Here is a 16,587-nt window from a genome sequence, read left to right as displayed (position 1 = left end):
TTCTTCCTTATAGTCTTGTTGACTCATTAAATGTTGATTAGTCTGTGGACCATGGATCGCAATGCTGCGTTTGTGTTGTGTGGGATGATTAGAGATGTGTGTTACCATGGTGATGGGTTTCCTGTATATTTTGAATTTATGTTTGTTGTCTGTTTTTGTTATTGTGTTACAGTATTTCTATTTTTTTAATGCCCAAGTTCCTGCATCATACAATAACACAAAATTCGACATATATTTGTTTTTATTATGAGGAAACTAGGCCAGGAGATAATGGGGTATGGTGGCCAGTTCCTTTCCCATTTAACATACAATAATTAAAGGAATAGTTCAAAGAAAAAAACAGATGGTTTTAACGTTTGAACAGAATTGAAGATGGCTGTTTTCAAGGGCATATTACATCTATACTAATAATAAATCTGTAGCCAAAATTTTTCTGGTAATTTTCGATTTTCCAAAAATAATTGGTGTTAACATGTATAATTAACCATCCTGAAACCGAAAATCGCTTTTTTGAAATTTTTGTTTGTATGTCTGTCTGTCTGTGTATCTGTCTGTCTGTCTGGATGTTTGTTACCTTTTCACTCGATAATGACTGAACTGATTTATATGAAAATTGGAATTTAAATTAAGTTCATTGTAACTTAGATTTTAGGCTATATAGCATTCAAAATACTTTATTTAAAAGGGGGGTTGTAAGGGAGCCTGAATTAAATAACTCGAAATATCTCCCTTATTATTAATTTTCGTGAAAAATGTTACATAACAAAAGATTTTTAAAAAATGATTTTATTCTATGCAAAATTTTCATGGGACCAAATTGCACCAAAAACGAATGTTTTCTGAACCAAATCATGATATTTTAATTATTTGCAGTAATAACAATTAAGAAACATGTTAAAGGAATTATCATTGCACTAAATGATTGGTCTCTGGACCAAAATGATCGCATTTTATTTACAGTATTTAAATACAATTTAAATTAAGTAACATTAAACGATTTATTCTTCTATCAAACACGAATGTTCCCTGGACCAGATGTCCTATTTTAATTATGTAATTACTTTATATTTATTTCTAACAAGTGCAGCGGAGCGCACGGGTACAGCTAGTTAAAAATAAAATGAATGTGGGTAGAACTAGTAAAGCTACGGGTAGGTTAAGGATAACATATTCAACGGAAAAGTGTCAAACCCATCTAAAATATGTTGATGATTACGGGTCAAGCAAAAGACACGAGTCGTCAATCCACTCTCTAAGAAGAAGAAGAAGAAGTGATAAATCTCTACTTCGTTGCATGGAATGACAATAAAAGTGTACTTTCGAAGTGGTAATAAATCAGTGGATGTATGTTGCGTTGTCACAGTGTTAAGTTCGTTTTTTTTCTTCACAGGCCAAACGCATGCGTGGTAGAAGAGATTCCCGGCACCGACTACAAATACTGGACTGAGTGCAAATACTGGCGCAACAGGGATATATGTGGGCAGAAAGCGTGAGTACTATTATACACACTTGAAACATTATAAAGTTTTCATGTTAAAATCAAAGTAATTCAGAAAAAAGTTATTTGACGTCACTTTTATTTATACCAGGTAATCGAAAAGCTTATGTCAATAGGTTATTTTTATCTAATCAACTAATATTAGTTGGTGAGAGGACAGGGTATGATTTCTGCATTTTTTAATTCGTTATTTTACGACGATTAATCAACTGCGAAATGAGTCCGGGGTGCAGTGTCGAAAGTTACCCAACATTTGCTCCTAATGAGTTCAGAGAAAGTCCCGGAAAAACCTCAACCATATAACTTATCTGAACCAGGATTTCAACCCGGGCCCGATTGTTTCATGGTTAGGCATGCTTACAGTTACACCACACCGGTGTCGAAATGGGACCGTCTATCATAAGGTACATAACCTGTTTAACGGTTCAACTAATTTAGTTTCAAGTTTAAACAATTAGTACTAACGTGAACAAGAACAATTAAGATAATAATAGAAATTCGCCCTCTGATTGAAGTTCTGGCTGATATGTACCTCTACTACCAGGCAGTACATCTCATGTGTCAGAGGAAGAACAATTGAGGAAGCCAGAAGCAAAGGGGTATAAGTGCACTTAAGTTATTTTTTAGAAAATGTGGTTGAAAGTACTTAAACTTTAGTCAATTTTGTGAAATTGTTTTTTTTAGTAGGTTATTTTACGACGCTTTATCAACATCTTAGGTTATTTAGCGTCTGAGTGAGATGAAGGTGATAATGCAGGTGAAATGTGTCCGGGGTCTAACACCGAAAGTTACCTAGCATTTGCTCATATTGGGTTGAGGGAAACCCCCGGAAAAAACCTCAACCAGGTAACTTGCCCGACCGGGAATCGAACCCGGGCCACCTGGTTTCGCGGCTAGACGCACTAACCGTTACTCCACAGGTGTGGACTGAAATTTTTTATTTCAATTTTAGTGTGTGGTGTGGTTAAAATATATATTCCTTTACCAATAAAGTTTTAGATGTTTTATCTTGCCCTGGATGTACTGAACTCATGTTCTTAGAAATGTCACTTGTACCCCTTTGCTTCTGACCCCTCAATTGTTTGTATGCGTACATCTGAAGCCTGACTAGTGTAATATGTTACTAGTCAGCGATATATGCAACGGAAGGGGAAAGGAACTGGTCATCCTACCCCAATTATACCCTGGATTAGTTCCTCATGAGTGATGCCTTATTGGTGTCACTTATGAGGTTCAAAGCTGTCTTCGGACAGTCGACTTAATAACAACAACAATAGGAATTCCATTGAATTATTCTCACACAAATAAACTGTATAACTGCATATAGGCCATCTCGTGAAACCTATTTGCGCGTGAGGTGAAGCAGAAAGTGCTTCTTTCCCTCCCTCGCTACGCTTCTGCTTGCAGCTCGATAGCTCACTTACCGCCACAATTAGGTTCTCCCTCCAAGCTATGGAGCACTCAAGCATTTGGTTTGACGAGATAACGAATCACATAAACCTCATAAAACCTACATTCTGTTATATGGGCTCAAATGTCAAGAATAAAAGTTATTATTACTTACTTACTGGCTTTTAAGGAACCCGGAGGTTCATTGCCGCCCTCACATAAGCCCGCCATCGGTCCCTATCCTGAGCAAGATTAATCCAGTCTCTATCATCATATCCCACCTCCCTATAGTCCATTTTAATATTATTTTCCCATCTACGTCTCGGCCTCCCTAAAGGTCTTTTTCCCTCCGGTCTCCCAACTAACACTCTATATGCATTCCTGGATTCGCCCATACGTGCTACATGCCCTGCCCATCTCAAACGTCTGGATATAATGTTCCTAATTATGTCAGGTGAAGAATACAATGCGTGCAGCTCTGTGTTGTGTAACTTTCTCCATTCTCCTGTAACTTCATTCCTCTTAGCCCCAAATATTTTCCTAAGCACCTTATTCTCAAACACTCTTAACCTATGTTCCTCTCTCAAAGTGAGAGTCCAAGCTTCACACCCATAAAATCAACCGGTACTATAACTGTTTTATAAATTCTAACTTTCAGATTTATAAACGTTATTATTTTCAATTTTAATTGACCTTTTCAGATTGAGAAATTTTATCTTGCAAGAAAAGTTATAATATTAATATTTCTTCAACACAGCAACTGATGAACCTGTTTAAAGGGTGGAGTGTAAGAACAATCTCATCGTTTCCACCTATAAATTCAACGAAAACAGGTTCGAATTTCTGCAGGTAAATAACAACTTATCCACCTTACATAGATGCCGGACGTAGTATAACCGATGTCTTATCCTGTGACCTTAAATGGTGGCCTTACAATCTGATGGGTTCCTTTATTCGTGAATGTCAGTGTTGTTTCTGAATATTCGTGAAACAGAGTACGGAATGGGTCAGAAAACCCAACCTGACTACAGATGATATAATAAATAACTGTAAGTTGTCAGTATGGGGCTGATGTTGATGACCTAAAAATTTACTTAAAACTATCATTAAAATGTCCTTAAACTAATGGACAAATTATATAACATTAAAAGAAAATGACATTTAAATATTATTCAAAGTACTCGCACCACAACTTCTTAAAAATTATTCACCTTGTTTCACTCTCGGAGAGAGGAGGCAACTTTCTGGAATTTGGCTAATATAAAGGAAAAGGGCATGCAACAAAATGAAGGTTTAAAGGGAAAACTTAGATTTTAATGAGGGTTTACAATGTGTTTCAATCAGGGGTGGTCCATGTCAGTGCCTTCATTCTCCGTCTCCTTCTCCTTCCGCTCTTCACTTTTGTTACCAGATCTTCCAGATGAGGGAGTGTGAATGACAAAACAAATTGTGGGCGCAGCGTACATTCTTGCAATCGTTGTGTTAAAAATGTGCACACCTTCCGAATCATATTGGGGACAAAACGTCCTGTCCAGGACACGGTGAAAGTTTCCTTCCTTCCAAACATAAATTATAAAGACACCCTCGTACCTACAAAAGAACAGTAGCGGTCAAAGCCGACACTTAAACTAAGCTGTTGTCAAGCATTTTATATTACTTCCGTTGTGTGCAGTGAAGCCTTCAGTGGAATGAGGGATGGACTTTAGAGTCTGTTCCAAGCTATAAAACTCAAACTTCACTGTTATTCACTTATTCAGTAGGTAATTACTACTGAACTATTTGGTTAGAAAATGATTTAACAGACCTATCGATAAAGAAGAAAGTAAAATGCATTTCAAATTATGTAAAAGTTATTCAAAGTAATAAAAATGACCAAAAAATGCTGAGAAAAATATAAAAATGACCTATTAGTTCAAAAACGTAAAAAATGCAATATAAGAAATTACTTTTTTACGTTGCTATTAACACAGAAAGGATTTATATATTAAGAGGCATCGTCCTAATGTGAAAAATAAGAAGATGATTTTCATCAACATCCGCGCCCTAGTTATCAGTTATAAATAAAAATGATAGTGGATAAAGTTAGGTCTTACTGCTATTTTAGCACAACGCGGGTTTTATTCGCAGGACCAGACTTCGCTAACCAGAAAGTATCTGCAGCAAAGTGCTTCTGAGAAGAGACCACTCACTGCCCGATGTGTGGTTGACATTTTTCATACTCAATTACTAGCGAAAATGCCAATCTCGCACAAATGTCAGCATAACATTTGGCAGGAGCTAATAGCAAGGCGATCATTAAAGAGTTGAAAGGTCAGATGCATAATCTGTGAATATAATCAATGTTTTCTCTCAATTCGCTGATTTATGCCAGCTGTTTAATTTATATTTCATTGCTATCTTTAAGAAATAGTATCATCATTATGTTGTACGTAGATATTTAATATTGCTGGGCACAATATTCGTAACGTATAACGCCTAGCTTTACACCACAAAGTAGCAACGATTGTGGAATCGAAGTTAGCTTGGAGCATTCAATATGATGTACTATAAAACAAAAGCTTGCAAACATATTGCAAAACCAAAGGATTGCATTTGATAGCGAGGTAGGGTTGAGAGGACGCTCATGTGTTGATATTACCTTTATGGTTTGCAATTGTTTTATATTTACAACAATCAACTCTGGTTGGTCCCATATAAAATAAACATTTTCTTGCATTTATTGATTCTTGTTCCTTTTGCATCAAAATACAATATAATTCAGCATGAAGATTCTTACATTATACAACAATATTTGAAACTTTAAATTTAATTGCTAGAGACGCTGTTGATCAAGTAGCAGTATTTTCAGATACAAACTTAAGGAACCCACATTCGTTTCCTAGCATGAAAATAACATATATATTATTTTAATGTACCGAAGTACATATGATATTTCCGTGCAGATATTCTGCGTCATCATACGATGAAAGAGTAATGGAACGGAGAAAAATTCTCTCCGGCGCCGGGATTTGAACCCGGGTTTTCATCTCTATGTGCTGATGCTTTATCCACTAAGCCACACCGGATACAACTCCGACGCCGGTTAGAATCGTCTCAGATTAAGCTCCAACTCTTGGGTTCCCTCTAGTGGCCGCCCTCTGCACTACGTCATAGATGTCTATGAACACAGGACCGAAGTCCACACATGTGCTGAGGTGCACTCGATATGAATGACTAGTTGGCCGGGATCCGACGGAATAAGCGCTGTCTTAAATCACGAAGTGATTTACGCATATCATATATATTATTTTAATGTACCAAAGTATATATGATATTTCCGTGCAGATATTCTGCGTCATCATACGATGAAAGAGTAATGGAACGGAGAAAAATTCTCTCCGGCGCCGGGATTTGAACCCGGGTTTTCAGCTCTACGTGCTGATGCTTTATCCACTAAGCCACACCGGATATAACTCCGACGCCGGTTAGAATCGTCTCAGATTAAGCTCCAACTCTTGGGTTCCCTCTAGTGGCCGCCCTCTGCACTACGTCATAGATGTCTATGAACACAGGACCGAAGTCCACACATGTGCTGAGGTGCACTCGATATGAATGACTAGTTGGCCGGGATCCGACGGAATAAGCGCTGTCTTAAATCACGAAGTGATTTACGCATATCATATATATTATTTTAATGTACCGAAGTATATATGATATTTCCGTGCAGATATTCTGCGTCATCATACGATGAAAGAGTAATGGAACGGAGAAAAATTCTCTCCGGCGCCGGGATTTGAACCCGGGTTTTCAGCTCTACGTGCTGATGCTTTATCCACTAAGCCACACCGGATACAACTCCGACGCCGGTTAGAATCGTCTCAGATTAAGCTCCAACTCTTGGGTTCCCTCTAGTGGCCGCCCTCTGCACTACGTCATAGATGTCTATGAACGCAGGACCGAAGTCCACACATGTGCTGAGGTGCACTCGTAATGAGTGACTAGTTGGCCGGGATCCGACGGAATAAGCGCCGTCTTAAATCACGAAGTGATTTACGCATATCATATATATTATTTTAATGTACCGAAGTACATATGATATTTCCGTGCAGTTATTCTGCGTCATCATACGATGAAAGAGTAATGGAACGTGCATCAGCACGTAGAGCTGAAAACCCGGGTTCAAATCCCGGCGCCGGAGAGAATTTTTCTCCGTTCCATTACTCTTTCATCGTATGAAAATAACAATTTAACTCAACTCCCTAAGAATTTGGCAGTCTCAGTTTAGAAGTAAAGATTAAAATACTACTCATTCATCCAGTAAATCGATTGGCGAGTGTAATAACTTATTTAGTGAACTAAAAACATAAAACAAATGATTTTTTTTACGTTGGTATCACTTGTGAGGTTCAGACTTGTCTTCGGACAGTTGACTAAACAGCAACAATAATAGTTATGGTACGATATTCAATATTATTATTATTTTTTAATTTTGAATTTTAATTTTTTTAATTTTACTCTTCGGGGAAACCATGGTCACAGGTTTCAACTTCGCGTAGGGCATGAATATTTGAGCGTGTTAAATATTAAATATATCCTGCGTAGTGTTATGTTGAAGCCAGGCGTCGTGCCGATTCCATGTCAGTATGTCTCATTATTACCAGTTATTAAACCTAAAAAAAGAACAAATTTCGGACATGCTTTAAGCATCGTAGGAAGGAACGCAGTATCTTCCCAAGCATGTTGCTATATTCCACAGACGACACGAGTATACGAGCTATGCTTAAGGCCTATTCACAATGAAAATTAAACATAACGTAAGCGTTAACTTAAGAATATAAACGTTACGTTAAAATCAAGAAGTCATACCATCATTCACGATGGGAACATAAACATAACAGAAAACATACTTGGTAACCATGGAAACATAACAACGACGCCATTTCCTCATATTCTGTCGTATACTTCAGCGCTTCACGATTGTGTTCTGTTTGCAAATCACGTAAGCATAAGCATGAAAGTTCGGAGTTTGCAAACTTCCATGTTAACGTCTTACGGTAATGTTTATGTCAATGCTTATGTGAATCATTGTGAATGGTTCCATTTGGCAAACCTCTGTGTTTATGTTACGGTTATGTTTAATTTTCATTGTGAATGGGCCTAGTACTTAGACGTCGATACAGCCATTAGGTTGCTTCGTGCGCCATGCCCCTGCACATTTCTGCTAGGCGGTCTATTCTGTGACCACTGTGCTGAAGCAGGATGATGAGGTAGGTGGTCACCGCCCCTGCCATGCTGTACAACAGGGTGAAGTCCACGGCGAAGAGCCCGCAGGCGCTGAAGTGTAGCTTCCGGTGCAGCAGCTGCTGCGAGAACAGCTGGAGCTCCGCCTGCACATCACGATGTAGGGTCGGCAGCACCAGTAGCTTGCTCACGGACACCGCGATGTGGTGCGCCTTCTGACTTGCCCCCCGGCAACTCGCTGTTACAGCAACCAGTTTCGTTAAATTAGCAGTGGTCCAAAACAACAGCAGAGCCAAGAGATTCCACTGAAAATGTGCGGATAACTGGCACGTAAGCAGGTTCGTTATGTGCTTCAGGCATATACAAAAGCACGTTGTAACTTCGACGAATATCAGTATCAAGTGTAAAACGAACTGAACTTGATAAGTCGAAGATATCAGGTCGCTTGCGTCGCACAGAATATTGTAAACGCCGCGCAATCTTGAAATCTGTATTTTACTGCAAACACCTTCACTGGCACATGGTTCAAAAATCTCGTTCACTGTGCAGATCGTTGCTGATTTCCTTCTATGCACGTGGGTGTCCAGTCCAACAGAACTTTCCTCATGTTTGAATCCACAACGCAGTTCATTCAGATGAAGCTCTCCGTCAAAATTAAACACTGACAGCAATGTCTTGTTCAAAGCTTCAAATTTGTCTTTCAGAAGAAGAACTGAAGAAATTAAATGCATGATGACTACTTCACTGGCAAGAATAAAGACATAATTTATATAATACATCATGCTGTTACTGATCAGTGGAGAGGTACGTAGTTTCATGATGAAGCACACCAGGTGAGTTGCCAAAAAAGCTGTTACAGTAAGAATCAGAGAGACATGCATCTTCTTGTACGATTCGGATGACTTCATCAGATGATCGTCAGTCTTTGCAACTAGATTAAGGAATCTTAACACTTTGGAACGGTTCACTGTTGCACACAAAACAAATGAAACAATAACGGCGACTGATGTCAAGCAGATGTCGGACACTATGATCATGCCGATTATAAAACTATACTTGGGATACACGTTTTCAAGAGTCCAATTCAAATAAGTGATGAACAGTACACTTAAGATGCTACTCATCAACACAGAGTACAATGTGCCAAGGAGCGAAACTTGTATACCATTTTTAGTTTTGTCGTTCTTGTAACGAAATGGAGCCAATCCAATAATTCGAGACATGTGGAATAAAGGTTTCATTGCCGAATATATATCTTCAGCGTTTGAAATTTCTTTAATTACGTTTAAGTAGCTCAAAATGGCAAATTTATTCATTTCTTAAATTTACTCGCACAATTTAACGTAGACAGAGAGTTAAGGTTTAAGCAGCAAGGAGTGGATAGTGGTTCCGTGACACACCGAAGTGACTATGGAACTGAAGACAGGTTTATAGGAATGGGTGAAGGTATTAAATTCGCTTGTGAGCTCTTGGGGCGTGGACTTACATTTGATACCACAAGATTAAATGTCATGCTTCCTGTTCCTTTTACATGTCCACATTTTATATATTGATTTTTGTGATACCGGCAATATCCGAAGACAATTAATTTAACGCGTTAGCTAGGAATTAATAACGCAATATATACATTATCCTTCTCCAGATAAACTGTAACTGCTATTTAAAAAATATAACTTGTTGTTAACAAGTCACTAATACCACAAGGAAAGCCTGGAAAGTACTACATTCTCTATGCGTATTCTGAAGAAATCTAACCGAAAGTCAAAAGAATTAGCGTACAAAACACTTGTTCGTCCAATTATGGAATATGGAGCAGTAGGCTGGGATCCGTACAGACAAAACCAAATCGATTCAATAGAAAAGGTCCAACGCAAGGCAAAAAAATATGTCAAAATGGGGAAGGGACATGGTGAGGAGATAGTAAAAGATTTAGGGTGAGAACTTCTCAAATCAAGGCGGCGAAAAACCAGACTCACCGCATTCTTTAAGGCACAAATGAGACACAAAGCATGGATCGACATCAATGTTACATTAGCAACACCATCATACTTAGGAAGGGCTGATCATATTAGGAAGTTTAAATGTAGAAAACAAAGAACGGACGTGGCAAAATTTTCCTTTGTGAACCGCACAATAGTAGACTGGAACAGCATACCTGCGGCAATCTTTCAGGGTAGTCCTCTTAAAATCAATACATTTAAGGAAAGGTTGAGAAGATTAGACTGAAAATGTAATTGGAGGTGCAGTGTAATTATGTAAGTTGTGTCATGTAACTAATTGAGTTGATATATAATTAATTAGGTTGATATGTAATTAATTAGGATGATATGTAATTTAGTTGATATGTAAATAAATTAGGGTGATATGTAATTAATTAAGATGATATGTAATTAAGTTGGTATTTAATTAATTAAGGTGATATGTAATTATTTAAATTGGTAATAGTTGGGTGAAATAGAAGTACTTATAAATTAGATTTACTTTTGCTTATCGTAGTCGTTATTATAGAATATTTTTTATTTATAGTCCTAGGTTTATTGCATCTAATATGGATTTACGTTTATTTTATTTTATTTTATTTCATTTACGTTTATTTTATTTTATTTCTGTAATTGTAATTATTGTATATTATATATCACTGCCACCGGGTGTATACCCAATTGTAGTGTTAATAAATAAATAAATACATACATACATACAATATTTTTATAAGTATTTTGAAAACACAATAATTTCCGATTCCTTTCAATTATCAGCCCTTTTTTCTGCGATAGTTTTGTAATATATATATATATATATATATATATATATATATATATATATTTCTTTTCCTTCCTTTCCCACTGTTTTGTCCTGTTGATCACCAGATGAATTTATTATCATACCCTTTTTATTTTGGATTTTATTTAATTTGAGTATTTTTTCCTTCTGTTTTATTATTATTTTATTACATTCCATTTGTTGTATTCTTCCTTACGTTTTCCCTGTTAACTATTTGTACTAACTGAGTTGCTTTTATTATATTCCAATCTTTAGATCTGTATTTTACTTTCTTTTTTCTATTATGATATTATTTTCATGTTGTTTGGTCTCGATTTTGTTATGCTATTATTAGGGACTGGATTTTTATGTAATTACCAGGGAAAGGATTTATATGTAAATACATATTTACTTATAAAGCTAATATAATTTATATTTTGCATTATCTTTATGTTTCACAATGTGTAGGGTTGAAAAATCCTACTTTTATTTTCCATATTTTTCCATATTTTAGAGTTTAGTACATATTTTCGTTAATTTCCATATATTTTCCATATTTCATATAAAACAGTCCATATTATATTAGGTTTAACAATAAAACAAAACAAAATTCCATTAACTTTTAAAAATACATTTCAACAATAGAGATTTAAACACATGTTCAGTAATCCCTTTAACATCAGAGTTATTTGAAAATTAGCAGTCCTATCAACAATGGGAAAGTAAGTTACAAAACTGTATTAATTTAATTTAAAATTTTTAACAGACTTCAGTTGTGCAGCTCAACAGTTAAATGCCAGTCAGAGTACACATAGGTTCAGTTTTGTAAATCATACTATAAAGACGGTAAATATGCCAAAAGTACGTCATTCAGTCAATTTAAAATCAAAACTAACAAGTTACATTTCAGAATTTAAAGAAGATGGTTTATCAACTGACAATAAAATATTATTTTGTAATTTGTGTCAGTGTGCAGTATCATCTACACAAAAGTTCCTGGTGCAACAACACATTACAACTAGTAAACATCAGGCCAACAAACAACTAAATTCCAAGCAGAGACAATTGTTTTTAACACAACCAACAACATCGAATGTAAGATCTGAGTTTAACATCGACCTGTGCCGTTCTCTCATCTCTGCTGATATTCCTCTCTACAAACTAAAGAATAAGGTCTTCAGGGAATTCCTTGAAAAATATACTCAACATACAATCCCGGATGAGTCAACACTTAGGAAGACGTATGCTCCATCCATCTACGATGAGACAATACAGAAGATAAGAGATGAAATTAAAGATAGTTCAATTTGGGTTTCCATTGATGAGACTCCCGACAAAGAAGGTAGACTTGTTGGTAATGTAGTTATCGGTTTGTTAAGTGAACAATATTCTGAACGAATTCTTTTACATTGTGATGTTCTAGAAAAGTGCAATAACAAAACTATAGTTAAACTGTTCAACGAAGCTATGGGTATCCTGTGGCCAAAGGGTATTATGTACGATAATGTGTTATTCTTTATTAGCGATGCTGCCCCTTATATGGTCAAAGCTGGACAAGCATTATCTGTTGTATATCCTAAATTGACTCATTTTACTTGTGTGGCGCATGCATTTCATCGTGTGGCAGAAGTGGTCAGAGACAATTTCCCTAAAGTAGATTTGTTGATTTCATCAGTGAAAAAAGTATTTCTCAAAGCTCCCAGTAGAGTTAACGTGTTGAAAGAAATGTACCCTGAAATTCCATTGCCACCAAAGCCAATTTTAACTAGATGGGGTACATGGCTAGAAGCAGTTGAATATTATGCCGAACATATAGACTCTATTAACAATGTTCTCCTTGCATTGGACTCTGAAGATGCAGTCTCAATTGATACTGCGAAAACAGTTACCTGTGACATAAGTGTGAAGAATGACTTAGCTCACATTCAGCATACATTTTCATGCATCATAAAAACGCTCAAAAGTCTCCAAAATAGGCACCTTTCACTATCTGAAAGTTTTGAAATTATAAATAGTACTGTGGAACAACTGAATCGTGGTAGAGGTAAAGTTGCAGATGCAGTAAGAGCTAAGGTGGACACTGTACTTTCAAAAAACCCTGGATATGAAGAACTACAAAAGGTTGTTGCTGTGATGAGTGGTGAATCAACAGTGAAGATTAACTTGGACTTATCCCCAGCAGACATTGTGAAATTGAATTATGTACCAGTTACTTCTTGTGACGTCGAACGCTCTTTTAGTCAGTATAAATCTATCCTCAGAGACAATAGAAGAAGATTCACTTTTCAGCACTTGAAAGAAATGTTTGTAACCTATTGTTATGGTAACAGACAATAAAAATTGTGTTTTGTTGAAACTACATTGGAAGATAAGGTACGTCCATTATATTTTTTGTTTAGTTTGATTAAAATGTACCAATATTTAACGTACATAGTCATTTTTTTATAATTTTAAGTCCATATTTAATTCCATATTTTGGTAAAAATCCATATTTAATTCCATATTTTGGTAAAAATAACTACATATATATTTACATATTTCATATATTTTTAGTCCATATAAATCCGTTCCCTGGTAATTACATATTATATTCCTTTCAACCTAACCGTATATAAATAACAAATATTTGCGAATCTTGTAATTACCATTAATATAATAAAATTTAATACTACATATTCTTACATATTTACCCCACATTACATATCGACCCTCACAAGTATTAACATTGTAACTCACTTTCTTACATTTTTCAGGAGACGAAAATGAAGTTTTAAAATTATCGTGTAAATTAGTGTATACAGATATGTAGAGTAACAATAAGATTTTACATACAATTGGGAGGTTTAGAGTTACAATGATAATACTGGGAGAAAAAGAAACAATTTAAGACCATATTAACTAGGATAACTCAAAACAATAAAAAATTGAGTTACAATGTTGGTGCTTGGGAGGGTCGATATTATGGCTTAATATTACATAATTCTACATATTTAAGGGTTTATTCATTTTTACTTCTCTAAAAGGAAAAAAAAAAAAACACTTCTGTTAGGGAAGTTTACAATTTTAAATACACAGATTTAAAAAGCCTTTTTACCTACCCAAGAAAATATATATTTCGACACGAAACATAACGTCCTTAGTTCCAGGCAAACAACAGTTTGTAGATGTCTATAGTTTGAGGTTTTAGTAGGTACTTTGTTTCTTACAGGGAGCAGCTAAAATGCAAGTGTCCCACATTTCCTCTTACTTTCTCCTAATCCAGTAAAGCGAAACAGTGCTTGCAGTTGTGTCATTCATTTCACTCAGTTCTCTAGTTTTAGTACTTACAGTATAAAGTGCAAGTGAATTTATCTACTGGCCCCTGTATCTTCAATCCTAACGACAATAATAAAATTATGGATTGCGATGGACGAAGGTTTCACTACAGATGGAAAAATTGCAATGTGTCAAGTATGCGGTAAAAAAGTCGGGTACTCTATGAAATCACAACTAGAGAGTCTTACCTATCCTATACCTGCCACATATTGATATTAAATATTGTCATAATTTTACATATTTTGGTACATATTCAGCTTATTTTTCTTACATAAATATGTACATATTTCACACCTTGATATTACATAAAAGTCCGGTCCCTAGCTATTATTTTTTTTGTAATATGCTGGTATTCTGTTCTTTAAGTTTTTGTTATATTTTCACTGCTTGTATACTTTGTGACCTAATAGAGTGTAAGAGAAGGCCCTATGGCCTTAACTCTGCCAGTATAAATAATAATAATAATAATAATAATAATAATAATAATAATAATAATAATAATAATAATAATAATAATAATAATAATAAAATAATAATAATAATAATAATAATAATAATAATAATAATAATTATTATTATTATTATTATTATTATTATTATTATTATTAATTTATCATTTGCACATAGACTATTAAAACTTAAAATATTACACTAGTCAACAGCCCTTTTGTAACCTGAACGAAAACATGAGATCCCACATGATTTTTATACGCTAAGTTCGAATATATCACAAAATGTCTCTATCAGGCTATGTTTTTGAAAGAAAACAAACATAAAAAACCGACATTTTCGTGCACGCTACTTAGTCTCGAAAACCACGACTGATAGCTGAAAAAAAAATGTCTTTGGGTAAAGACTTGTATATTCTTTTATGAATAAGTACCAGGGCCAAAAAGCTCCTAATGAATACAGCCTAGGTTTACCGAGGGGAGAGAGTAAGCGGAACCTGAGCGGTCCTTCAACCCTAGTACAATATCCTATCTTTTCAGTCAAGCAGTTGTGTTCTTCATACGTACACAACATTAAAAGAAAGTCATTTTTCTACTTTGCTAATTCGAATATCAGGGATCACTGTAGTATCAGAGATCTACGGTGATTTCTATCCGCTTGAGGAAATACTCGCTGGAAATTACATCTGCAGTCCTCTACTCAGTCAGGATTGGCTATTTCATGGTCTCTAGATCTTCAAAGAGGATTTCTTAGTTTTGAAAAAAAATCTTACCAAGTATTCTCAATTTCTGCTCCCATACAGTTAGAATACAACAGAAGAGTTTTAATCACCGTACCATTACGGAGGACTACAAACCAACAATGATTTCCGTATTATTTATTGAGCATTTTGGTTGCTTGGTCAGTACATAAGATTGCTGCATACCCAACTCCATGTTAGTTCCTCAACAATTACCAGAAAAAAATCGAGGGCATCATTCCTGAAGGACATATAAAAAAACCTGCAACTTTACATTAGAAGCATTTAAATATAGAATAATTTCTCATATCCTTGTTCACATAACAAGGTACTTTCTTTGATTCTTCCTAATGTACATTATAACTTTCAAATGTTTGTTTTCAAACATTAAAATATTTCGATAACCCTGCATTTGTTGAACTTCCTTCTGGTATGATGCCCTCGAATTGATAAATTATGCCTATATTCTTTAGGTAGATTATGTAATTTGTTGAAATAGGTTACACTCTATGGTAGAAAAAAATAGTTTGTTCCAATAATCATGTCATATTCATTGCTATTCTATATTTGTTTATACAAAATTAATGAACGCATCCACATCTCTTTGAGCAAGCGAATCTGCATGGCAATCTCTTACTAAAAAGATACGTTGTTTGTTTTTTAGTAACAAATAAAGTGTACTTCATGACATAAAGAGAAATTTAAACAGTTGAAAATGATTAAAATATTGACAGCCGTACTTTACACTTAGAATTCTTTAGCGAAGTGGTTGTTTATCTGTGGTTATAGCACTTTTATACGAGTGCCAAGAGTTATTATAAAAATATTAAAAATACATTTAATTGCCTTTAGAACATTAAAAAGTATTCTCAATTAATAAACAATATTTTTACCTTAAATTCAGTCTTACCTTGTCACCAATAGGTTACGCATTAAGAAAATATTGGCGTCTTCCATTTTTTTTAAACATTGTAATTGTTAGAAGAGATCGTTCAAAAAGAAGCCATGTCGAATACAGAACTAAGACATTGATCCGTATTTAATTAATTTAATGTAATTGTAATGTAAATAAAATATAGTATTGAGTAGTAAAATATTTCGATACATAAGAGCATTAAAATTATAAGATGTGATTTCATTTCAATTGTAAGCAACAAAATTATATGATAAAAATAAACCCTACTTCTGAGTTAAATAATATTTCATAACACCGCAG

The 16,587-nt window shown here is 35.0% G+C and overlaps 1 protein-coding gene across 1 annotated transcript in view; it reads left to right on the top strand.

The window, feature by feature from the left end:
- The window catches only part of LOC138709626 (transforming growth factor-beta-induced protein ig-h3-like), a 168,192-nt gene that overhangs the window by 54,418 nt on the left and 97,187 nt on the right, over window positions 1-16,587 (top strand). The window contains exon 2 of the mRNA XM_069840530.1: window positions 1,391-1,489. Within this exon, the coding sequence (XP_069696631.1) occupies window positions 1,391-1,489 (99 nt within the window). The remainder of the gene's footprint in view (window positions 1-1,390; window positions 1,490-16,587) is intronic.

The sequence above is a fragment of the Periplaneta americana genome, chromosome 11 (genome assembly GCF_040183065.1).
Source record: "Periplaneta americana isolate PAMFEO1 chromosome 11, P.americana_PAMFEO1_priV1, whole genome shotgun sequence".
Lineage (NCBI taxonomy): Eukaryota > Metazoa > Arthropoda > Insecta > Blattodea > Blattidae > Periplaneta > Periplaneta americana.
Note: the sequence above shows the minus strand (reverse complement) of the source record. Positions and strands in the feature narration are given on the sequence as shown.